General features: G+C 37.8%; 1 protein-coding gene across 6 annotated transcripts in view; it reads left to right on the plus strand.

The window, feature by feature from the left end:
* LOC149258830 (Peptidyl-tRNA hydrolase II (PTH2) family protein) overlaps positions 1-23,985 on the plus strand; it is a 401,298-nt gene extending 377,313 nt beyond the window's left edge. Inside the window, exons 9-10 of one of the 6 annotated variants that reach the window (XR_016256989.1) lie at positions 23,280-23,327; positions 23,515-23,984. Coding sequence is in view for 2 of the 6 variants with exons in the window: in XM_089416412.1 (XP_089272538.1) it covers positions 23,280-23,395 (116 nt within the window). In the remaining 4 variants the exon portion in view is untranslated. The other 5 variants (XM_089416437.1, XR_016256990.1, XM_089416412.1 and 2 more) reach the window with 5 other exon arrangements.
* Positions 23,986-25,985: the final 2,000 nt, after the last annotated feature.

The raw sequence follows: 25,985 nt of genomic DNA on the forward strand, positions 1-25,985 counted from the left end.
GAACGGCTATCGGGCAGAGGAGGTGCTCGAAGGATAACCCCCGGGAGCAGTTTTCTTAGGCGGAAATGGTTTATTTCGGGCAGTCATCGGGCGGTAAGCGGTAAAGGTCGGAGCCCGCCCGATTCCATTCATCGGGCGCCACGTAGCAGCGGAGGAGAGAGAGGAAACCACTTTTATCGGGCGGGTATCCCTCTCGCTTGTTGCCCGAGCGATATGCGTGATAGCCATTAGATTTGGTGGAAATGATCTAACGGTGGTGAATGGTCAAGCATATAGTGTCGGTCGGGTGAAGTGCGCACTGTCATATCAGTGGGAAGATTGACAGCGGGGATCAGACAATGGAGAGTGCAGTGGAAAGGGGATGAACCAAGAGCAGACCCGCCGATATTTATGAGCGCGAGTGTATAATTCTTGAAGTTCAGCTTATGGCCAAAGCGGCGCAAGAGGAGACATGGACCATCGGAGCTAAAACAGGGGACATTTCTGTTAAAATAGCAGCAGTGCACCTCAAGGCTAACACTAGCTCCTTCTAGAGATAAAAGCCTCCCTGTGAAGTTTCAAGAACTGCAAACTACCACCTTTCCAGTAACAACCAAAACAAACATATCTCCTAGTGTTCCATTGGGCATGGAGTTTATTTGCATAGAAAACAAAAACTGAAAAAACCTATTACAATATTAAGGCCTTAAAGCCTCATATGAAGTAAAGTTTCAAAAACCGCCCATTGACTGAGCCATCAAAAACACCTTCCCCCTCCAAATTGTGCAGAATAAAAGTATTGTTCATCTGGGCTTGAGCAATGACAAACGGTCCCGTCCATAAGGCATCAAATTTACCATGGTTGCCCTTCTTTTCCTTCAATGCATCCCATTTGAGAACCTAGTCACCAACCTGAAAACTGTCCATTTTTGCCTTTCTATCAAAGGTTTCTTTGATCTTCTTCTGATGAATTCTTGACTTCTCAACTAGTTTTTCTCTGATCTGCTATAATTCAACCAAGTTACTCATTCTCCTCGCCATGTTGTTCTCTTCATCTTGTTCTTCTTGCAAGAATTTGGCCACAGGGAGAATCAGCTGGATAGGAAAAACAGAGATAAACCAGCTTAAATGGAGAATTTCCTATGGACTTCTTGTTGGTAACTCTTTCAGCCCACAGTGCAAACTTCAACTTGGAATCTCAGTTCTTTTTGTTGTCCTCCAGGAGTTTTTTGATTATCCTTACAAGACTCTTGTTAGATGATTCTGCCAGGCCATTGCCTTGAGGATAATATGAGGTAGAATGCACCATTTGAATGCCCATGGATTCACACATATCCACCGATTATTCTACCCTGAAAGTTGGTGCATTATCAGTGACTAGTTTGGTTGGGCAACCAAATCTAGTGAAAATATTCTCATTCAAGAACTTTATGATAACTTGATGATTAACATTTTTAGTGGGTATAGCCTCAATCCATTTGGTGAAATAATCAGTGGCTACCAAGATCCATTTGTGATGGCCACTGGAATGTGGATTGATCTCACCTATGAAGTCCAGGCCCCACTGCTGGAAGGGACCATTGGTGTGTACTGGCTTCAAGGGAAAAGATTTTAGTTGTTGTCTTCTTGCAAACCTCTGACATTTGTCACAAGACTTCACAAAAGAAAACACATCAGAGAACAGAGTAGGCCAATAATACCCAGCTCTCAAGATCTTGTGGGCTATGGTTTTCCAATAATGATGCCCTCCACAGATGCTAGAATGGAACTGGTGCATGACTTCCACAGATTGTCCTTTGTCTAGACATCTCAAGAGGATCCCTGATGGGTCTTTCCAATAAAGCAGGTTTTTATTAATGCAGAATTTCGCTGATCTGAGCTTAATGGCCCGGGCTTGACTTGAGCTATGCTCTGGAGGGACTTCTAGCTTCTGCAAAAATGAACTACACTGGAATACCATTCACAGGTGACTAGATTTTCAGCCAAAGACTGATTCTGCTCTTGCTCTTCTGCTGCTTCCTCTGTCCACTCACCGTTTGAATTTGAACCCATGCAATTGATGTCTAACAAACTGCAATCTTCCTCAGCCATAAGCTTAGCCAAGCCCTGGCCTTTGACAAGCTTAGTGGGCTTCACCTCTATGTTGAACTTTATGAATTTTGTAATCCATTTAGCTCTCTTTCCATTAATATCTGGTTGAGTTAGAACATCTTTCACTGAGGCTGAAGGTACATATGCAATCACTTTGGAATGCAAAGTATAAATTCTGAATGCCTTTAAAGATTTTATGAGAGCATAAGCTTGTTTTTCAATAAGGTCATACCTTAGTTCAACATCGCTTAGAGTTTTGCTGAAAAAGGCCACAGGGTGCTGTACACCTTCATCATTTTTCTGCAATAGAACTGTTGCAAGTGTATCATAAGAGGGAAAAGAGAAGACATAAAACTCCCTGGTATAATCTGGACTGATTAGAGTGGGAGCTTCCATGATAGCTTGTTTGACGGCTTCAAAAGAACTTCTTGCATCATCTGTCCATTTTATTTTTGATCCTTTCTTCAACATGGAAGTGATGTGCTTCACTAGCTCTCCAAAGTTTGGAATAAACCTCCTGAAAAAGTTAATCTTACCCAAGAAAGATTGAATGTCCATTTTTTACCTTGGGATGGACAATGTCTGAATTGCTTGAACTCTTGCTGGATCGATCTTCACATCTTCAGCAGAAACAATATGTCCCAGAGGTTTGCCTTCTTCTAGAGAAAACTGTGACTTCTTTGGGTTCACAGAAATTCCAAACCGTCTTCACTTTAGAAACACCTTCTTCAAATGTTGCAAATAGTCCTTGTGACTGTTGGAAAAGACTGTTATGTCATCAAGGTAAATAAGGACAAACTTTTCTCTCTCCCACAAAGGCTATATCCATGGCCCTCTGAAAAGTAGCCCTAGCATTCATCAGTCCAAAAGGCATCTTGGGGTACATGAAATTGCCCCAAGGAGTAGTGAAGACAGTCTTTTCCTCATCTTCTGGATGTACAACAATCTGATTGTAACCTGAAAATCCATCTAAGAAAGACATGACTCTAGCCCTTGAAACTTTTTGCAGCAAGTGTTCCATCTTAGGCAGGGGGTAGTTGTCTTTTTTAGAGCATTTGTTCAGATTCCTGAAGTCAACACAAAGCCTGATTTCTCCATTCTTCTTTCTTACTACCACAAGGTTAGTTATCCACTTTGAATACCTTAGGGGAACTATGATCTTGGCATCCAACAGCTTCTTGATTTCCTTTTCAATCAAAGGCAATAAGAGAGCGTTGATAGGTCTTAATTTCTGCTTAAAAGGGATGGTTTTCTTCTCCAGTGGAATCTTATGCTGAATGATGTTGGTGTCATAGGTCTTAAGATCACTGTACTCCCAAGAAAAAATATCAGAAAATTGTTTCATTAGGGTGCAATACTCGGAACTTTGGGCAGAAGACAAGTGAGTGGACAGATTTATGTACTTTGGATGGGCTGGACTCCCTACATTATGTCTATGAACTGCAGACTCATTTTCTTTTTTGGCAGGCTTATAAGGTACATCATTATGATCAAACAGCTTCTCTAGGGGCACCAATCCTTTGGGTATATGGTTACTAGGCAGCTGAACAATTCTATCCTGACCAATCTCGTCCTTTAGCTTGCACTAGTTGTATTCTTCAATGGTTTTGTTTTCTTGGTCAATGTGCATTTCAGAAAATTCATCAATTTCTTGTAAAAACCTATTAATTTCATCATCATCTTCAAAAACTTTTCAGTATTGGACATTGTCAGGCAGAGATGGTCTATATTTCCCCTGAACTTCATAAGTCAATTTATGAGGCAAAGGAGGAATAAATGTGCTATTAGACACAGCAAGGGAATCACAACTTCACCAAGAAACTATCTATGCGGGCATACCATGCTCTAGGGGCTTACTTCAAACCATACAATGCCTTCTTCAACCTACAAACGTGTCTTTCGATCCCCTACTTCAAATCCCTATGGCTGCTCAACATACACTTCTTCTTGTAACATGCCATGAAGGAATGTTGTCTTCACATCCATCTAATGAAGAAGGAACTATCGAACGAATGGTGGTGTATCGAGCCATAGGAGAAAACATTTCATCATAATATTCTCCATCTTTCTGGGAGAATCCTCGGGCCATGAACCTTGCCTTATATTTTTCAATGACTCCATGCTTGATCTTAAATAGCCATTTTGAAGTCACAACGGATTTTCCTTTCTGTCTCAGAACAACATCCCATACATCATTCTTCATAATTGATTCGTATTCTTCAGCGATAGCATCCTTCTAGACTTGTTACTTCATGACTTCTCCAAGGGCGTGAGGCTCATCTTGAATCATATGGCTCATCGTTGCAACATATCCCTAGTACCTACATGGCTTCTTGCTTTCTCTAAAATACCTTCTGGAGGGAATGTGTCTCTCGGCATCCTGTAATGTGTCACGAAGACAAAGTGACCTCTTCCTGGTGGGGGGATCACATGGAGGTTGATCCAAGGGGTCCATGGGCTCCATGGGATCAGCAACAGTGTCTCTCTCGGATTCAGGCATGAAATGACCTTCTAAAATATCCATATCATCATTCTTCTTCTCAAAAGGAGGAGGCGGATGAAGGTCCCTTGCTTTCCCAAGGGAAACATCTTCAACAAACCTTACATCTCTACTAATTTCAACCTTCATTTGACCAGAAATATATATTCTAAATGCTTTAGAATCTTCACAATATCCAAAAAAGGTACATTTTCTTCCTATGGCTCCCAACTTGTTTCCTTTGTCCTTCAACACATGGAAATATATGGGGCAACCAAATATACGGAGATGACCAATATCGGGCTTGACACCTGTGAATACTTCCTTGGGGGTATTGGTGTCCAATGCTTAATGAGGAACCGTAGTTTGAACATATACCACATCATTCATTGCTTCTCCCCAAAGAAAATTTGGAAATTTTTTTATCATGGAGCATGTCGCGGGCAGCTTCCTCAATAGATTTGTTCTTTCTTTTAGCCACTTCATTTTGTTCGGGATTGTAGGGCACAATCGTCTCCTTCTTGATACCTTCCTTCTTGAAAAAATCAATGAACTGATTTGAAATGTACTCTCCACCATTTTCGAACCTAAATATCTTAATTTTCTTCCCTGTTTGATTTTCGACCAAAGCTTTGAATTCTTGAACAAATCAAAGGCCTCATCCTTTTTCTTCAATTAATATATCCATGTCTTCCTTGAGAAATCATCAATGAAGGTAATGTATTAGAGATGGCCACCAAGTGAATGTACGAGCATCGGACCACATATGTCAAAATTAATGAGGTGGAGGATGTCATTCATATTGTTTTTGCTAGAGGGGAATGGTCCCCTTGTCTTCTTTCCACTGACACATCCAATACATACTCTATCATGTTGAGCTTGAACATCAAGGATCCTTGATACCAACTTCTTCAATTTTGGAAGAGCTTCATGGTGTAAATAGGCCAATCTTCGGTGCCACAACTCGCTTTCATTATTAGTATCATGGACCATAACTAGAAGAGGTCTTCCAATGACTCTATAGAGTCCTTCAAATCGAGATCCCAATGTGAATTCATCTCTCATAGGGGATCCCACTAGCCAAGTAATCATTTTTCCCTTGATGAAGGCAACCTTCATCCCTTTGTCTTCCATAGTAGATATAGTTGCCAAATTCTTCTTCAACCCCAACACATACATCACATCATGAAGCAAAACAAATTCCCCAAAGTCCAAATGAAATTTAACATGTTAGCACTCTGTAATTTCTTAAGGTTGTGAAAGAAATTGCAAAGGTAACCACAAAACTGATTTTAAGTCTAGGAGCTAGCCCCCCTAAACTCAGAGAGGGATCTCTTTGTTATATTTAGCTTTGTTTGCTTTATAAGATTTTTGGCTAGATGAGGAAGTTCAATAGTTTGGTTTTTGATTTGGTTTGGTTGTTTGTTTGATAATGTAACAAGATCCCATTGGGCAATGGAGTCAATTTACTTCGAATGGATTTATTTCATCATTTGACAAACATATCTAACAGGGCAAGGTAGGCAGATTTATTGGATCTTATATGTTTGATGAGATGGAAAAATAAGAAATGATTAAGTGTCCATTAAGCATAGAGAAATTAAGAATTATATTGCTTAACTTCAGTAGAAAACATTGAAATTGTTCAAAAGACAGAATTGAGTGTACTTAAACAAATTCAGATTCATAATTTTCTTTGAACAAAATAGATTAGAAAACACATATGAAATTACAAAGAAAGGAAAACACAACAACAAAGGAGAATATCACTTCACCAAAAATCTGACACAAGAATCTTGTAAGAGCTTCTGTATTACTAAAATGTGTCCACTGGAACTTTGTGGAACAACTTTACATCAATGGTCCTTTTCTTTTACATAAACATCAACCTCTACTACTTTGAATTATGAAGTACTTATAGAAATAATTACAAAATATCTTGATTTCAAAAGATCAAGACAGAATCCTAAAATATCTAAAACTGATTACATAAATAGTACAAAAATTTAGGAATTTTGAACTGTTGAGCTGCTGGCACTATTGTTGAGGATGGTTGTTGATGACTGGTCCCAAAAAGGTGTTGCCTCGCTGTCTGAGATGAAACATGTTTCACTCAAGTAATTCACACAAGTGATCCCATCAATCTTCACTAGGGATAGAAAGTTTTATTAGCTTTCTATATGTTTCATCAACTTCAATATATTTCTCAAATGTAGGCTTGTTGATGAAAATGTGTTTGATCTCATGTTTAATGATCAAATCAAACTATAAAGCCTCTAGGAAAGCTTTTCTTGTAATACTTCCTCTTACCCCTACAAACATTGACTTATCCTGGGCAATAGTAAAAATTTTGTGGTTGTAGTCACTCAAACTGATCAATCTATCATTCATTGCTACCAACCCTGGTATCCCTCTCTGATTCAGTAAATTGAACCTGGTATGAAACCTCTGAACAATAGTTTCCAAAGTTTGACACTTATTCTCTAGTGGTATCATAAGGTTCCTCTTATGTAAAACTTTCTTTATCTCCAAATGGTTTATGTTATGTCTGCAATCTGAAGCTCCTCCAGTTCTTCCTTAGTTTCAGAATTCAAAACTTTGATTAAGGTTGTTGCTTCACTCGGTTTATCTCCCAACATTTATCTTACCTCCTCTATCATTGTTTTTTTATCTCTGCACCAATTATTCCTATTCAAAAATGATCTGAATTGATGGCCAAATTTCTATTATGGCCTGATTGATAGCCAGCCATATGTTTTCTTTGGCTTGTGCTAAAGTTTGAGCCATTACTGTCTCACTCTCTAAAAACTCTATTCTCTGAGCAAGCCTGTGGGATTTTTGTAATTTTGTTGCATATGAGTCGTCTATCTTCAATTTTTGTTCATGTAAATTCTTTAGTTGATCTTTTAACTTCTCAATTTCTTTTCCGTGAATGGACATCTCCTGCATGGCTTTAATCAATTCGTTGGAAGAATTTGTGGTTTGTGTTGGTGTTGTTGTCGATGTAGAAGCCTATGTTGTTCCTGCGACTGAAATAGGCATTGCAGTCAGTGGAACTATAGCCAACTGTGAGGACTTCTCTTTCTCCTTGAGCAATTTTTCTAGTTCTACCTCCAATTCTCTAATTTGGACATTATGTTCAATTATTATCTTGAACATGTATTCTTTTTGCTTTTCCAGTTCTCCCATTTCCTTAGTCTGTGGATCCTCTGTAGATGGTGGCTTGAGCTGCTTCGTCAGAGTTGCTATATCTGCACTATTTTTCCTTACAATCTCCTCTACTACCTTTATATCATTGGGGCCATAACCTAGCTTAATGACTAATTCCTCTAGTAATTTAATTCTAGTATCCTTTTCCAAAGATGATACCTTCTCCAGCTTCAACTATGATTGTATGTTGCTGATGGAGGCCTACAGTTTTGAAGTTGTCATGGAAGTATTAGTCAAAGTGGAGTATAACATCTCTCCAATCTGTTTGTGCATATCCATCTGATCAATCAGATGGATTTGATTAGTGTCAAAGGAGAAAATTGTCTTCTTGTAGTTTGCTGGTGATTTTGGAATGGAACTTGTGCCTATAGAAAATCCATTTGCATTCTTCCCTGTTCAGTATCAAAGGCTCACAGAAGCCTGTGTTGGGAAGAAGCAGTTTGCTTCCAGAATTGAGTATATGTATTGGCCTTTAGCATCTCATTTTTTTGCTTTATTTCTTTATACTTAAGAAAAAATATTTGGCTTTGTTTGGCCTTGAGCCAACTCTGTTGTCTGAGCTAAATCTGGAGGATCTTGTGAGGCTGAGGAAGATGGAGAGCCTTCAAAAATATCTTCTTGTCTTGTACCTGCAAAAAAAAATTCTAGTCTCGTAGAAACATGTGGACCTATCGAAACTATAGTAGCATGTTCTTCATCATCTTGCATGAAAATTGGTTTTGAATTAGTTTTCTACTTCTTTTTATATATTAGGAATTCCTTGGCTCCAATTTTTGTTATTGCAGGAGACTCTTCTTCTCTTGGCCTTTTGTCATGCTTCTCCTGAGGTACTGGAGTCTGTGAAGTGGTTGTAGATAGAACATGTTCTTCAGCTTCTTGCAAAGTGTTCTCCTCCCATTGATCTTGGTTCATGAATTTTTCAATTTCTGGCCTGGGAGTGTGAGTGTAAGGAGTGGTCTTTTGTTCCACTCTTAAACTGGAAATGATGCCGAAGGGGTCATATGACCAAGTAAAGCTTAATTGGAAGTTCATTTGTTTGAGAAGTGCATCTGCCTCATTACCTACTGCTTTGTTGTTGCATATGAATGGCCCCACCTATGTCTTGATCTTGAGTTGTGCCTTCTTCTTCGTTGAAACAAAATATAAGTCATCCATGTTGATCATTTTCCTTATATATTCCAATGAGAAAATTCTCATAGGAACATATTTTGGCAGTTTGTATGGTGGCAGCTCACAGCCATACACTCTAATTTATGTGTAGTTCTGGTACAAGTACCAATCTCCTGTTTTAACTTGTTCACTGAGGTGTAAGGTTCTTTGTATCTCAGAACCTATTCTAGGTTCCACATTATTGTTAAGAAGGCATGCAACTATATAAATGAACTGGTCTATGAAGTCACTGAAACTGAAATTATTTGAATTCTTCCACACCAAAGAGGTCCACTGGATGACTGATTGTGCATTTCCTTGTTCATCTAGTTTCTGCAAAGCAATTGGGAATATTTCTGCCTGGTAAAATAAAAACATATAAACTAGCACTGATGCATGTTTAAACATTCCTTCTATGGTAATCTTGAGAAATTTCTCATGGATGTTGTCTGCAAGGAATTGACTGAAATTAAATATTATAGAAGGTTTTTCTTCTATGGAAATGAAGGACAGAAAACCTAGGATAGGTTCATCCACCCATTGATCTGATTGATACCCTAGGAGACAAGACACTAATGATACAATTTTCTTCTTCTTCTTCTTCTTCTTCTTCTTCTTCTTCTTCTTTCTCAGGAAACATGGAGGCTAGATATGGTGGATTCTTCTTTGGAAGTTGGACATCTTCAGGCAAGAAAATTTCAAATATTTTGGCTCTTCAATGGAAGGTTATATTTTGGTAGAGTTCCATGAGGGAATCTACAAAGAAAGGGCTCAAAGAATCATTCAGGGGGATTTGAGGCATTTGGTTAATTGACTTTGAGGTTATAGTCAATTAACCTCTTTCGTTTGGGATATACCTGGCTTGGCACCATAGAACAAAATTTGGAAAGGTTGAGTCTGGGGAAACATGAATTGTGGCAAGAGGGATTCCCAGAGTTTGATTTCATCACTCTAGTCCATAAAGGTTTGCTTGAGTCAATTGTGCAGTTCAAACAAGTCGAACTCATAATTGGTCTCTGTGATTTTATATTGTTGGCCAGCCAGGGCTATATGGTCTAGGTCAATGGCAGGAGGGATCATTGGGTTTTCTCTGTTGGTTTTGACTTTCCCTTAAGTGACATTTTTTTTCAAACTATTACGAAAAAAAGGTGAAGAGCCAGTGGTATTTAACCGAGAAAATTTTGTAGAAATTTTGAATAATAAACACTTATTCACAGAGATTATCTTGATTATACACTATTGCGGAATACATGCATAATACATAATCTCTTCTACGTTGATCATCAATTTAGCAACATTAAAAACAATGAAACATCAATCGCATGCACACATTAACACAGTATGTAACCCGGGGAAAGCATACAGCTGAAAACCCCACACTATCTGTATATTATAATGATTGAGAACATGTAACAATACATAGTACAATACTCCTCACAAGTACTCAGTACTATCTCCACCTGTTACACACAAAACTAGCTCAGATCCGAACAAGTCACAGGTTCAAATCTCCTCCGCTGCTTTGCCTGCCTCCACTGCACAATCAAAAGTGAAAATCACGTGAGCACAAACTACAATTGTAGAAATTTTGAATAATATGACACATTCACAGAGATTATCCTGATTATACACTTATAAGCGAAACATGCATAATACATAACCTCCTCTACGTTGATCATCAATTTATAGAAGCAGAAACATTCACAGGCGTACATAGAAGCATCAATCACACATATCAACACAGTATTTTCCCGGGGAAAGCATCTTGCTAAAATCCCCAACTATCTGTATATTATAGTGATTGAATCATGTAACAATACATAGTACAATACTCCTCACAAGTACTCAGTACTATCTCCACATGCTACACACAATACAGCTCAGATCTGATCTCCAAATCTCCCTCGCTGCTTGCCTACCTCCACAGCTCAATACCTGCTCAAGAATGAATGAGAATGGCTTACCAAACTCGTATTTAACCTCCAAAGAATCACTCACACTGGGAAAGACGTGAGCAGAGGCTATAATACTTGGTATTGGCCAATTCATTGGCATACTCAATCCCTTTGATTGTGCAAATCTTCATGCACAACTATAGTCACAACTGATAGCAATCTGATCCTCTAACACCTGTCCCTGTTGAACTGAACATGCACTGACATGCAACTGAGTTAACTGATGTATTCTATAGTTGCATTATGAGTTCATAATTAGTTTAACAACTCATCATTAGTCTATTTGCAGTTAGACTAATTACAACTAGTTTAACCAAGTCAAACTGAACACAACTCCATCAACTCTACAATCAACTCCACCAAACTCAATTGATTGAGTTCTAACTGAAGTCATGCATGCAACAACTCAACCGACCCACAAAGAAATCGTACTTCCTTCTGACAGCAGCATGTGCCACATCTGTAGCTCAAACTGAAGTGCTCCAAGAGAATAAGATCAAGTTTATAGTCCAAATATTATTATGAGACAATAATATTTGACTTTTCTATTTTTGACAGCGAGTCTAAAAATAGACTATGATCACTCCTGCTGTGATCACTCCTGCTGTGGTCACTCCTACTATGATCATCCCTGCTGTGGTCACTCCTGCTGTGATCATCCCTGCTGTGGTCACTCCTGCTGTGATCATCCCTGCTGGGATCCAAAAATAGAACTTGCGTCATAATTTGCCTGCGGGCCCACTTAGTGAAGGCGACTCCTTTCCACTAAGCTCCATCATATTGTTGCATTCTCAACAAGCATTTCTTGTTGCACACTTTTCAACAACAATTGCCTTGATATTGGCCCACACTGTGCAATCCTCATTGGCATTACTCAATCCATGCATGTGAAAATCTCATGCACAACTGATAGTCACAACTCACCCTTTCGCTTACCTCTAACACCTGTCTCTGTTGAATTGTCCATGCACTGAGTTAACTGATGTATTCTTTAGTTTCTTTATGAGTTAATAATTAGTGAATTAATTAACAATCAATTCACACAACTCATCGCTAGTGTATTCTTTAGTTAGACTAAATACAACTAGTTCAACTAAGTCAAACTGAACACAACTCCATCAACTCCACATCCAACTCCACATAACTCACATGCATGAGTTCCAACTGAAGTCCTCCATGCAATAGCTCAACTAACACATAAGAAACCACATGATTCCTTTTGTCAGCTGCATGTGCCACATCCGTAGCTCGAACTGAAGTGCTCCAAGAGAATAAGATAATGTTTAGAGTCCAAATATTATTAAGGGCTAATAATATTTGACAGTTTCTATTTTTAGCCTAGCAGTGTAAAAATAGACTCTGATCACTCCGTTGTGAACCAAAGATAGAAGTCCATCTATTTTTACCAACATGACCAATCATCCACAAATAGAATCCTGCAACTCATAGACCATGATCCATATGTCTAAAAATAGACTTTGCACCAAAAATACCCTGCAGGCCCACTTAGTGAAGGCGACTCCTTTCCACTAAGCTCCATCATCTTGTTGCATTCTCAACACTCCCTCTCAACAAGATATGGATTATCTGCAACCCCTATCCTGCAACTCTAGAATGTTCTGCATGCAACAAATTTGCCCGGTCCACTTGCTCCAACAACACTTGGAACAAAAACACTCCCAACTGACCACCCTGTTGGGCTAGGAACATACTCTGATGTTGAAGCTCTACCTATTGCTGACAAGTGCTCCCTCTCTAACATATGCGTTACTGCAACATCTCCATGCATCTCGCACCATTGCACACCTCTCTGTGCCAACTAGCACTGTGCAAAACACTTGTGCCTCTCGCATTGTTGCAGCCTGCTAGCTATGCGTTGTCCTGGGATTCCCTACACTGTCGCTCTCTCTGCCGCTCCATCCGCATCTGTCTCTACCCAATCAGTTAGTTCCTGCTACTCCACATCGGGGCTCCCGTAGCAAGGTCTCATCCAAGAGGGTTGGGTACCTCAAGGATCCTGCCCCTCCTCGTTGGGACAATCAATCCACATCACCCCACCTCCTACCTGGAGGTATGGCTGCATGTGATCCCTCAACCCACCTGGCTCGAAGTTTCCCCCTACTGGAGGTCTCTGCATGAGTAGATGTCTCTACTCGATCTCCTCTCAGCATCCCTTGTTGCGGCTACTCCACAACCTCCTGAAGTTGCTGCACCAATCGTGGCTCCTCCACAATCGTCTGAGACTTCTTCTGGCTCTGCATGTTGAGAGGTAATATATGCTCCCTCTCAACCACCAAGTCTCCATCAGTTTCCTTGCTGCTCAAGGCTTTGCATGCATCTACATGCAACTGATAAAGGTTCCTAACTCGAACGCCTATCTTCCGAGTTTCTCCAGTTGTCTTGTTGCGCAGGAAAGCCTTTCCCTCGCTGAAGACAACATCATATCCCTTGTCTTCTAACATCGCCATAGAGATAAGATTCTTCTTCAATCCTGGAACATGCATCACTTCCTTCAATCTGAAGGGTTTACCGGACTCCCTCTCAAAGGAAATGGTACCGATACCGGTCGCACTGTATCTACCATCATCGCTCATCTCGATGTGCACTCCAAGATCTTTCTCATCCAGATCAGAAAACAAATCTCGATCTCCTGTCATGTGAGAAGACGCACCACTATCCAAGAACCATACCGATCCCATCACACTTGATACCAAGCATGCGATCAGCAAAAAATCCAGCTCAAACTACGAGGCTAAGGCCTCTCCCGCTGCAAATCCAACAGCTTGCTTATTTTTCTTCTTCTGTGGACAATCTGTGGCATCTCCATTCTCAGCTTTGATGTTTCTGAGTTTATCCTTGAGCGCCATTCCACCAGCTCAAAACTCAACCGCTTCTGATCTAAAATTCATGAGAACAAAGTATTTCTTGTACAGAGATCGACTGTATGGGCATTCACCGAATATCTCACCTTCCAAAAGAAGGATGAATCCAGAAGCTACCTGGCCCGATTATAGACTCTGCCTGAAGAAATAAAATGTAAACACTTTCTGAATAATAGATCTGATGATCAATCCCGCTTTGATATCCTCTAGAACTTTTTCTACAAATCAACCAGCTATGATACCATGTAGAAATTTTGAATAATAAACACTTATTCACAGAGATTATCCCGATTATACACTATTGCGGAATACATGCATAATACATAATCTCCTCTACATTGATCATCAATTTAGCAGCATTAAAAACAATGAAACATCAGTCGCATGCACACATTAACACAGTATGTAACCCGGGGAAAGCATACAGCTGAAAACCCCACGCTATCTGTATATTATAATGATTGAGAACATGTAACAATACATAGTACAATACTCCTCACAAGTACTAAGTACTATCTCCCCCTGTTACACACAAAACTAGCTCAGATCCGAACAAGTCACAGGTTCAAATCTCCTCCGCTGCTTTGCCTGCCTCCACTGCATAATCAAAAGTGAAAATCATATGAGCACAAGCTACAGTTGCCTTGATATTGGCCCACACTGCGCAATCCTCATTGGCATTACTCAATCCATGCATGTGCAAATCTCATGCACAACTGATAGTCACAACTCACCCTTTCACTTACCTCTAACACTTGTTTCTGTTGAACTGTCCATGCACTGAGTTAACTGATGTATTCTTTAGTTTCTTTATGAGTTAATAATTAGTGAATTAATTAACAATCAATTCACACAACTCATCACTAGTGTATTCTTTAGTTAGACTAAATACAACTAGTTCAACTAAGTCAAACTGAACACAACTCCATCAACTCCACAGAACTCACATGCATGAGTTCTAACTGAAGTCCTCCATGCAATAGCTCAACTAACACATAAGAAACCATGTGGTTCCTTTTGTCAACTGCATGTGCCACATCCGTAGCTCGAACTGAAGTGCTCCAAGAGAATAAGATAATGTTTAGAGTCCAAATATTATTACGGGCTAATAATATTTGACTGTTTCTATTTTTAGCCTAACAGTCTAAAAATAGACTCTGATCACTCCGCTGTGAACCAAAGATAGAAGTCCATCCATTTTTCCCAACATTACCAATCATCCACAAATAGCATCCTGCAATTCATAGACCATGATCCATATGTCTAAAAATTGACATAGTCTAAAAATAGACTTTGCGCCAAAAATACCCTGCGGGCCCACTTAGTGAAGGCGACTCATTTCCACTAAGCTCCATCATCTTGTTGCATTCTCAACAAATTTGGTTTCTTGCTGAATAATTTGCTTGCTGTAACAGGTACCTGGGCGGGAAACATCTATCTAGAATCTGCAGTGGGTGACAGAGAAATTGGTGGAGGAGATGGGGGTTTTAAACCATTGTACATGTTCTCTGATGTAAACAAGAAATGGAAAGGGGGTCACATTGAATAACTGGGAGGTTTTTATAGGCAATTGGCAATTTGCGTTGTGTTTGACCATTATGGAGTGGGTCCATTGTGATCTGGTGTATGCTCGAGAGAAAATGGTTACAATATAACAGATAGGGTTTAACAAGAAAGAATGGGTGTTAAATAGGAAAATACATGTGGCAGAAGAAAAGGCAACGGTATGCAAGAGTAGGGAGGACGTGTGGCATGATAGGAGTGGAGGGGGAGCAGAGACGTGGTGGGAGGCACCGAGGTGACAGGCGCTTATAGGTTGGCGGGAGACGGAGTGGTTTTTAGAGGGGAGTAGGTGGTAAAATGTTTTGAGCCAGGGGGGTGTGAAATGTTGAGCCTCTGCCACGTAGCGTGGGGCCAGGGAAACTGAATCCGCTTTTCGAACCCCCCTTGCCAATAACGATAGAATGGACTGGGGAGTCCGAAAATGATTCCTCTTCGTTGATCCAGGCGGGGTAGATCGTGGCGATTGATTATGCGCACACTATACCACAAGCTGACAAGTTAAAATTGTCTCTTTCAACTTTATCATAAATCAAAACTTTAGGGCCAATATCTTATTTACAAATTGTTAATCGTTTTTAAATGACACGATTAATTTATTACAAGCGGGATTAATTATTTTAAAACATATTTAATTAACCCTAAGGGCACATTTAATCTAGCAAGCCCATTTTTATTTTTTCCCTAAGGTTGTGCAACTTCTATTCTAATGCTTATTTATCAAATTTAACCAAGCTTAAACACTTTGGTTAATCTTTCTCTAATCTACCTAATTAATTTCAACCAAGATTAAACTGGATGGTTGATTTATTCACTAACCTAAACAACCTTATTTAACTCAGTTTAACCATGATTAAACAGTATGATCCAAATTAAGAAATTTATTTCTATGTGGCATTTAAACAAGATGCACACTTTCTTTGCAAAATTCCTAAAGTATATTTGATGCATTTTTGTTGTTTTAGTGGCATTTAGACTTGCTCACTTGCATACATATTTTCTTTTTTGGGGTTTTTCCATTCTTTTCTTTTTCCATTTTTTATATTCTATTTTACTCTATTGTTCTTCTCATATACATTTTATTATCCCCTTTTTTCATCATCATTTCCATATACATATTTTTGTAAATCATTTGCAAAATACTATATTATTTACAATTTCTTATCAACTGAAAGATAATAGCCAATCATCATTTGATCCTATGAATTATAGGACCCTAATATAACAGACCCAAAATCCTTAACAGGGTGAATAAAACTGTCTCCAAGGATAATTTTCAAACTTGACTCCCTCTCTACCAAATTAGAGAGGACTTCCTTATACCCGAAGAAATGATGAGAGGCCCCACTATCAACCAACCAAATTTCCTAAGTATCTGGAGGAGAGGAATTAGAAAGTGTAGAAATAAGAATATATTCAAATTAATTAGCCGCATTACTTTCATACCTGGTATTTCTTGACTTCTTTTGAGTACGGTGATCTTCTTCATGATCACTTGGAGCATCTCTTCTTCTTCTGTCATCTCTTCCATTATAATCATTCCTTTGATCATGTCTTCTTCTTGTTATGAGTGATGAAAGAAGCAGACTCTCCTTCTTCATGTTCTTGTGACTTGCCTCTTAAGATCATCCTTGATTCTTCTTGAGTGAGATTTCCAACAATCACATCAAATGATGGGAAGTAATTGTTATTTCTTTATAGTGGTAATGAAGGTTTCCCAAATAGGAGGGAGACCTTTGAGGATTACAATCACTAATTCACTGTCAGGCACAGTTTCCCCAACTCTCTGAAATTGATCTCTAAGACGAGATATCCTCATAATGTAGGATTGCATGGACTCTCCTTTATTCATCTTCATATCTTTGAGTTGATGTTTCAAGGAGATGATATCATCCAAATTGTTGACTTCATACATGCCGGCCAACTTATCATACATATCCTTAGACTTATTCAAATTCCCAACATAAGAAAGAAAATGATCTTGTAAACCGTCAACTATAATTTTATTTTCTTTTAACTCACCTTCTTGTACTTGTTCTTGGAAGCAACGAAATCATTCTTCAGAGGCTCGGGTACCTTTCCTTGAATGTATTCTAAGGCATCATTGTCCTCTGATACGATTCACAACATGATCTTCCATGCAGCAAAGTTAGATGAGTCACCCAGCTTCTCATTTTCCTTGAGGAAAGAGGAAGACATCTTGACTTGATTAGATAGGCTCCTTCAACTTTCCAAAGATGATTGTTGTAGCTCTCGTCTCCTTTGGGATTTTCCTTCACCTTACCTCTAGTGCCATGTTAATTTTCCACTATTCTATGTTATTTCAATTACTTTAGCCCAATTCAATCCTTCAACAAGCAATCTTTTCCAATAACAATCAGTTCTTCCAATATTCAATAGTAATTGAAGATAGAACAATAAATGCAATGATAGTAGGAGACAATCAACACATCAACAAGAGATGTTGATTTCGTCAAAGACCAAGGAAAAATCCTTTGAAATTCTTCTTCTATTATATTGTCATAAAACGTTCAAGATAGAGTACAATAATCCAATTCATCAACAACAATGTCATAGTCATATCTTCGACCATACAACAAAACCAATATCCAAAGTCCAATAGATGATCCCAAAAGTCAAATATGGTCAAACAATCAAATCTATAATTACGGTCAAAGTAAAAAATAGTGAAAGACACTTGTGCACTTCTTGTTCCACATGTGTACTTCCTATCAGACCTACATACTTCCTGTGACAACTTTGCATTTCTTGTTCAACCTTCACACTTCCTATTCAATCTTCACACTTATTGTGATAGCTTCGCACTTCTTGTTTAACTTTCGCACTTCCTGTGACAACTTCACACTTCATATTCAACTTTCGCCCTTCCTATGACGATTGTGTACTTCATGTGACAAATTTGCATTTATTGTTCAACCTTCGCACTTCCTATTTGACCATTGCACTTCTTGTGATAGCTTCGCACTTCTTGTTTAACTTTCGCACTTCATGTGACAACTTCACACTTCCTATTCAACTTTCACACTTCCTATGATGATTGTGTACTTCATGTTCAACCTTCACACTTCATGTTCAACCTTCGCACTTGTTGTGACAACTTCACACTTCCTGTTCAACCTTCAATTTTAGATAGAACAAACCTCCAAAAGAAGAAGAAATGATATGTGATGATGATGTCCGAATGAGCTTGAGGTCACTTGTATTTATATGCAACTTTGGAGGGGCAATTTGATTTTAGGCCAACCTAATCAAGTGTCATTATGGGCTTCACCTCAAAAATAGACTTTCCCTTATCGAAATCTAGTGCTTCAAAGGTCAATTTTGGTCCTCTCGGAAAGAGGAATCTAGTCCCATGATTGGAATCTGTCATTGAGTTGTCAAATTAACACTTCCCCATTGTTTGAGCTCCAGGGGAGAGGAATTGATCTTAAGAGATCTTGGGGTTGAGGGAACTCTAGACAATAGGTGTGTGTGATCATTACCCTCTGCGGTAAGTTGTATCTTTCCTATCGTCATTGTAGGGTGTGTGTGATCCTTGGCATTTATGGGAAGTTGTATCTCTCCCTATTAGGTCTAGACTTGACAGAGTATACTCTATATGCATCCCACCCACAAGTTGGGATTGTAGGGATTTCCACCCATGTGGCCAATGGCTGAGGAGACTTGGGTGTGTGTGATCCTTACCATTATGGTAAGTGGTATCTCTCCCAAGTGATAGGATGAGGTATTCTACCACTTGAATCTTAAGGGTCAAGGTGGGAATATCAATAGACTGTAGGTGTGTGTGATCCTTACCCTTTGCGATAAGTTGTATCTCTCATATTGTCATTGGATATATGGTGGCAGATTGATCTTCCCTATGTTGATTCTTCTTCTTTAAATCAAGAGTGTTTAGTAGATGAGAAGAAATGAAAAATGATATAATATGCAATGATGATGATGACGAGATATCTGAGATGAGACTTCTGATGCAGCCGATAATTCCTCCCTAGCTGAGAGGGAGTGTTGGAATTTTGCATCTCAAGGGGAAATTCCCTCCTCAGGGAATCCCTTCTCACCCTAAGGAGACCCTACTAGCCCTTGGAAGAATTTAATTTGCACATAGGAAAATATTATTTTTAATGTGGAACCATGACAACACAAAAATTACAAGTTGGCCTCGAAGAGGAAATTCGTCCACCAAATACACATATAAATACAAGTTTCTTGACATCACTTGGAGGCATCTCACCACACATAATTTCTTCCTTGGAATGGTTTGATCTAGTCTGAAAATTGCAAGTTCGAGTTAACATGTGGGAAGGAAAGAGAAATTGTTTTTTGTTGACCAACATTGACTTATGTTTTGGGATTGTTTGACTTGCATTGACTTGGAAGAGTTTGACTTCACTTAAATTGGTTTTGGACTTGTTTTGGAAGGTCGAGTTGACTGGTATTTTGACCAATTTTTTCTGGAAATGCTCACTGCCTTTTATCACATATTTGAGCAGGTTTTGACCACAAGTCTATTAGGGTTTGACCACAAAGTTTTGATGCTACTTTGACCGGGTTTGATTGAAGGAAGAAGGTCACACTCTTTGACTAGATGAACGAACCTTTTTGGAGAATATTTGACTGTTTACTAAGGGTTGGTTGGGGTTGCATTGATTGTTGTTGACTTTGACAAAAAAATGCAGATTTGACTTTTGATCATATTTGACTTTTATGCTCATATTGGATTAGATATTGGTTGGTTGATCTTGTTGCTCAAGGCTTTGAACTTTGACTCATTGTTGATGTACTTGGACTATGTATCTCTCTGCTAAACATTTGATGAAAATCTAATAGAAGATTAATCTGGAAACAGTTTTCCCCCTTGTGGGGTTTTTCCTAGGTCTTTGACCAAATCTATGTGTCTTTATTTTTCTTGGTTGTCTTCTATTTTTTCACATGGTTTTATGTTCTATCTAGAATTGGTTATTGTCATTGAAAGATTGAAGATAATTGGATAAAGTGATTTCTATTGGAGAATAATTATTGTAAATGATTGTTGCAACATAGAACATTGAAAAAATAACAATTTATGCACTGGATTTGGACATAAATCAGTTGAATGAAAATATATGTAAGGAATATTGGAAATGACTCAAGAATGCATACACCATTTGCTCCATTTCTTGGCCATATAAGATTTTATCTGTGTAGCAACCTTGGCCACATGGACAAAGACTGCAAGATGCCATGTACCCTAAAGAAGTCTAGATAGGAGATGAAGGACATTGCAATCAAAACTAAACAATGAGACAAAAGGAAATACAGACAACAAAAAACAACCTACTAAAGTGTGGAAGAGGAGGAAAAAGGAGCAGATTGTGACTTCAATGACAAATTGAAGTTGACTTGGCCTTAGGGAAGCTACTCAAGAAAGAAAAAGATGAATTCAGTGAATGTTATGGGAACAACATCTCAGGGAGAGAGCAATCCATTAATTCTCATTTGAGACATGCAAATCAAGTAGATATAAGTAGAAAATTCTTAAAGAAAATCCATGTGGATCCGAAGCAATCAAAGGAAGTTGAAATCATTATTAAGACACCTACAATCAAGATGGAAAACAAAGTTAGCTTGAAAGTGAAGTGCAACCTCTATCAATAATATTTCTTTCTATGCAGAAGAAGGGTTTCAAGGTCTTATATGTCGTCACGTATAAGGAGCACTAGGGTTTTGAGTGTATATATCTTGATCACCAATAGTATTTTTTGGAATTATCGTCCATGGTACCTACAATTTCTTTCAAGAACGAGCATCAATTGTATGTTGCCAGGATGGCTTACACAAAGGAGAAAAAACTCTCTATTTCTATGAGATATTATTATTAGTTAAAAAAATAAAAATAAAAAAGGAAAAGGAAAGAAAAAGGTGAAACAACATTAAAGGAGTGATTATGGTTGTTGATATAAAATATTGGCTTTTGTATAAGATTGTGTGATTCTTAGATGAACTCATGTTCAAAGAGGATGTTTGCATCAACGTATAGTGAAGGACTTGAGGAATCCTATTGCATGTCAAAAAAGGGTGTAAGGTCTAAATCACATTGAAAAGTCTAATAAAACAGAAAAAGAGTCTTGATGTCAAGTAATGAAAAAAAGCGTTATGCATAAGCAAAATGCTACTGCAATGATGAAAGATGAGACAGTTTCTAGTTATATAAAATTTATGAAAGGGGGGGGGGGGGGAGAGAAAGAAAGAAAGAATTCTGAGATGCCACGAAAAGAATGCTTGACAAGGTATAAACATGAGAAAATTAATATTAAAGGACAAAAGGCACAAAACTTTCTTTTGAAAGTAGAAGGGCCTAGCATAATTTATATAAAGAATGAGCCGAAATCCTCTAAAAAGAGTTATGTAGATGTTTCCAAAGAGAAAGAAAAAGAAGATTGATAGGCAGGTTTTCATGTGATATGAGAATTTGAACACTATCACAAGCAAAAGAATGTTATTAATAATTTGAACTGCTTGTCCTTAACTTTGTGGTATTTGAACCAATCTCTGGGCACAATATTGGTGACAATTTTCATAAACATTTGGTTGTTGAATTCAAAACCCATTGAAGCAAGAGCATTGGAGTATCTTGAATTGGGTATCAAACCTCTTATAGAAATGATATCACAAAAAATAATACGGAAAGCAGAATCGTGACAACCCAAAGAGACTCAAGAGACTCAAGAGACTAGGTAAGTGTGTATTTGCAATACAAAAATAATGAATATGATTGTCAAGGAGAGTTCATAGGAAAAGGTAATGCAAAGATAAAAGATAGCCAAATGTAAGTGGTGACAAGATAGCTAGGATATTGTGACCTAGAGGTCATTAAGATAAGCATGTAGAGATATGTTACACTAGAAACTAAGTTGTTTCAGACGATTAGTATAAGCACATAATGATTATAAGAATAGAAGTGACATGAATGCAGTGGGAGAATGGACCAATAGTTATTTTATCAAATGAATACTTAATGGAATGTTAATCTAGACAACCATTCTATGCTTGCACTAGTAACTATATACTTCCTAAACTATTCCACATTCGTTTGCTCTCACAAACCTAGGCTTTTCAGTCTTAAATATCCAAACCCCTTACCATTGATGTCAAAGGGGGAGGTAAGTAAAGGTAAGGAGAATGCTTCTCATGATGAAAAGGGGGAGGATCACAATGTTTCCATCAATGCCAAAAGGGGAGATTGTTGGAATTGTTGTCATTGATGGCAAAGTAATAGCAGGAGTAGTAAGATGTGAAGGTGATGACAAAGGAACAACAAAGTAGCAACAACAAGGGAATAGAGATATGGAATTGGAGAGTGAATATTTTGATTTTAGATGTAGCTAAGAGGCGTACTTGATGTTATGTTGTAATGTTTCTAAGATTGAAAAGCTTATATTGCTTGCATAAATGTTGTGATGATGTTGATTCTTGTTATATTTTGATGCATTATGGTTCTTTGAGATGCATTATGTAGCAAAGATCGGTGTTGAATATGTACAAGGTGATTCAATGAAAATGAGAATGCATGACAAAGATATGATGGCACATTTAATGTATGCACAAATGAACATGTATTGTTATTCCTTAGAGGTGAAAAACTTGCTTTCATATGTTGCATGATGAGTTGATTGGGTGTTGATGATGTTACGTATATTGTTATGGAAAAGTAATAACAGTGTATGCTAGACATGATTGAGTTAATGGCTTAGTTGTTATGGTTGCAAACCAGTTTGGTATGCTTTTTGTGTTTGGGTGCAAGATATGCTAGAACTATTGACAACAAAACAAAGGAGCAACAAAGTATCATGGCACAATTGGTATATGCACAGTTGTGTGAAGAGGTGCATGAGTTATGCTTGTATTGATGCACTTGTTATCGAATTGTAGTTTCATATATTGAGCTTATTGTTATGAGAGATTGTTATGTTGCAGAGATTGCTGTGATGCAAGGAAAAGACACGATGCAAAGAAAAGGAAAAGGTATAAGGCAAAGGCAAAGACAAATGCATGAAGAATGTTGTCATGCTTTTGATGTTTTGATGTTATAGTTGCTAATGTATTGTTACTGTATGTTGAAAAGGCTATGGTTACTATGCTTGTTGATTTAATCATTACATGTGGATAAAAATAATATTTGGCAAATCATTTATTTTATTTTAATATGCAGAATTTCAAAAAGTGTGAAACGAATGAGTGGAATGCAAAGAGACAAATATTTTCATTTCATATTCATGTTTGGAATACCAGCTACCATCAAATCTTGTTTATAAAAATGTGTGAGGTTGCAAGGCTATATGGTTAGAAAGTTAGAGAATGTGAGAGTTGATTAGGGTGTTTTTCATTAGTTACCTGGCACATGTATAGAGCTAATGTGAAGCAATTTTGAGGAGAAAAAGAAGCAAAGATAGAGAAGGAAGTATGCAGACTTATATACTGAGTAAATCAACATATTGTTTCTTGTATGTATTAGAGGATTGTAGTCTTCTTTCAAGTTGTAGCTTGATAAAGAACAAGTTGAAACATGTTGAGGTAGGAACCTCCTAACATTTGTAGCCTGCAGAAGAATTGAGGTAGCAACCTCTTGTAGGTTGGAGCCTATAGAAAATTAAATGTAATAAGGGAGTAGGAGCTTGCCTTTGCATCACAGCAATAACAAATTTGTGGTTTTCTCCCTTTATGGGTTTCTAATTATATCTGATGTCCATGTGATATTTTTTTGTGTTGATTTTATGTTGTCATGAAAGTTGGTATATTGTGGTTCACATAGTACATATTGTTCATATATTAAATATGCATTTTATATGGTTTTAAATTGTTCATTAAATATTTCATATAAACATTAAGATGAAAAGAAAACATTTTCCATAAAGGTATCGTAATTGATTCATCCCCACACCCCACCCCCCTACCACCCCACCCCCCTCCTCTTACTTTAGTTAACTTTCCATCAATTTCTTGTAGATATCACATGAGAATGACCATTTGAACCTTATGCTTCTAACCTACGAAGTTAATATTTCCCTTCTAGACCTTTGTTCTACTTTTTTTTGTGTCACTTGATATAGGAAGTGGCATAGGAAAAGATTTCTCTATACCATTGAACATTTCTATGTTTGACATGTTTTTTTGATATTTCCTGAGTAGTAGAATTCGAAAGCTTGTAATTAACATTCACTTGTTTACCAACATATTGGGGCTTAGATTTTTATTTTTGCAATGTTATGAATAATCGTCTTTCTCTTTAGATATGTGTTTTATGACCTTCCCTTTAGCTTCATGGGGATGGTCGTATGACAGTAGATGATAAGTGTTTAGTGGTACTATCTTGATTATTGTTCGAAGTATTTGAGACATCTTCATATTTCATAGGGGTCACAATATAATCATAGCCTACATAAAAATAATAATGTAAGGGCACAACAATAACAATGGTGGGCTTCTATGGGACACAACAATAACAACATGGGAAAAACAATAACAATAGGGGGCTACACTAATAACAATATGGGGAATACACTAGTATTATTGGGATCTAACATGCCACTCTTCTTCAAAAAAGTGTTGTCCTCAATGCTTGAGTAGTTTCAAATGCTTCTATATAAAATTTTCATCCTCCCATGTGGAATCTTTAGTAGATAAGTTCTTCCACTTAATGAGATACTCTGCAATTAATCAATTATGTAGTTGTTGGGATCTTATTTCCGTGACTACTTCAAGCTCAAATATGATTTTTCCTTCTTTGTCAAGTTTTGGCAACATTGTTTGAACTAGGAGATTGTCACTAATAGCCTTCTTTAAGTATGAAACATGGAAAAATCAATGTAACCGAGAAGATGCAGGCAAATCCAATTTGTATGCCATAGTACCAATATTTTGCAACACCTTGTAAGGACCATAGTACTTGGGTGATAATTTATTATTCTTCTTAGCTTGCTTGAGGGAAATTTGTTTGTATGGTTGCAGCCGTAAAAATACCCAGACACCTACATCAAAACTTCTTTCACCGCGATGTTGATCTGCCTATTCATTGAATTCTGCTCCAGAATGAGGTTATCCTTTAAGAGTTGGAGAACTTGTTTTTGATGCTCGATGTGATCTTCCACTGCTTGAACCTTAGAATTTTCTCCTAAATATGATGTGATGGATGGTGGATGATATCCATAATGTGCCATAAATGGGATCATTTTTCCTAAATATGGAAGGAAGTGTTATACCACCATTCAGATAGTGGTAACCGCTTAACCCATTGTGTTTTTTTATATAATACAAAGAAATGCATATATCCTTCTAAACATTTGTTCACTATCTCAATTTGCTCGTCAGATTGAGGATGATAAGATGAGATATGAGCTAGTTGAGTACCAAGGCAAGAAATAATTCGGTCCAAAAATTTCCAGTGAAAATGGGAGCTCTGTCACTTACAATAATATTTGGGTTTCCATGTAGCTTTTGAATTGTTTCCATAAATGCAGTAGCAACAGTACTAGATTTAAAAGGATGAGATAATGCACAAAAGTGTGCATACTTGGTAAGTCTATAAACTACCACCATGATGACACTCTTTCCTTCATACTTGGGTAAACCTGTGATAAAATCCATTGAGACCTCCTCCCAACACTAACTTGGAATGGCTAAAGG

Source organism: Pinus tabuliformis, chromosome 6, assembly GCF_031772625.1.
Source record: "Pinus tabuliformis cultivar Carrire ecotype Pingquan chromosome 6, CPIR1, whole genome shotgun sequence".
NCBI lineage: Eukaryota > Viridiplantae > Streptophyta > Pinopsida > Pinales > Pinaceae > Pinus > Pinus tabuliformis.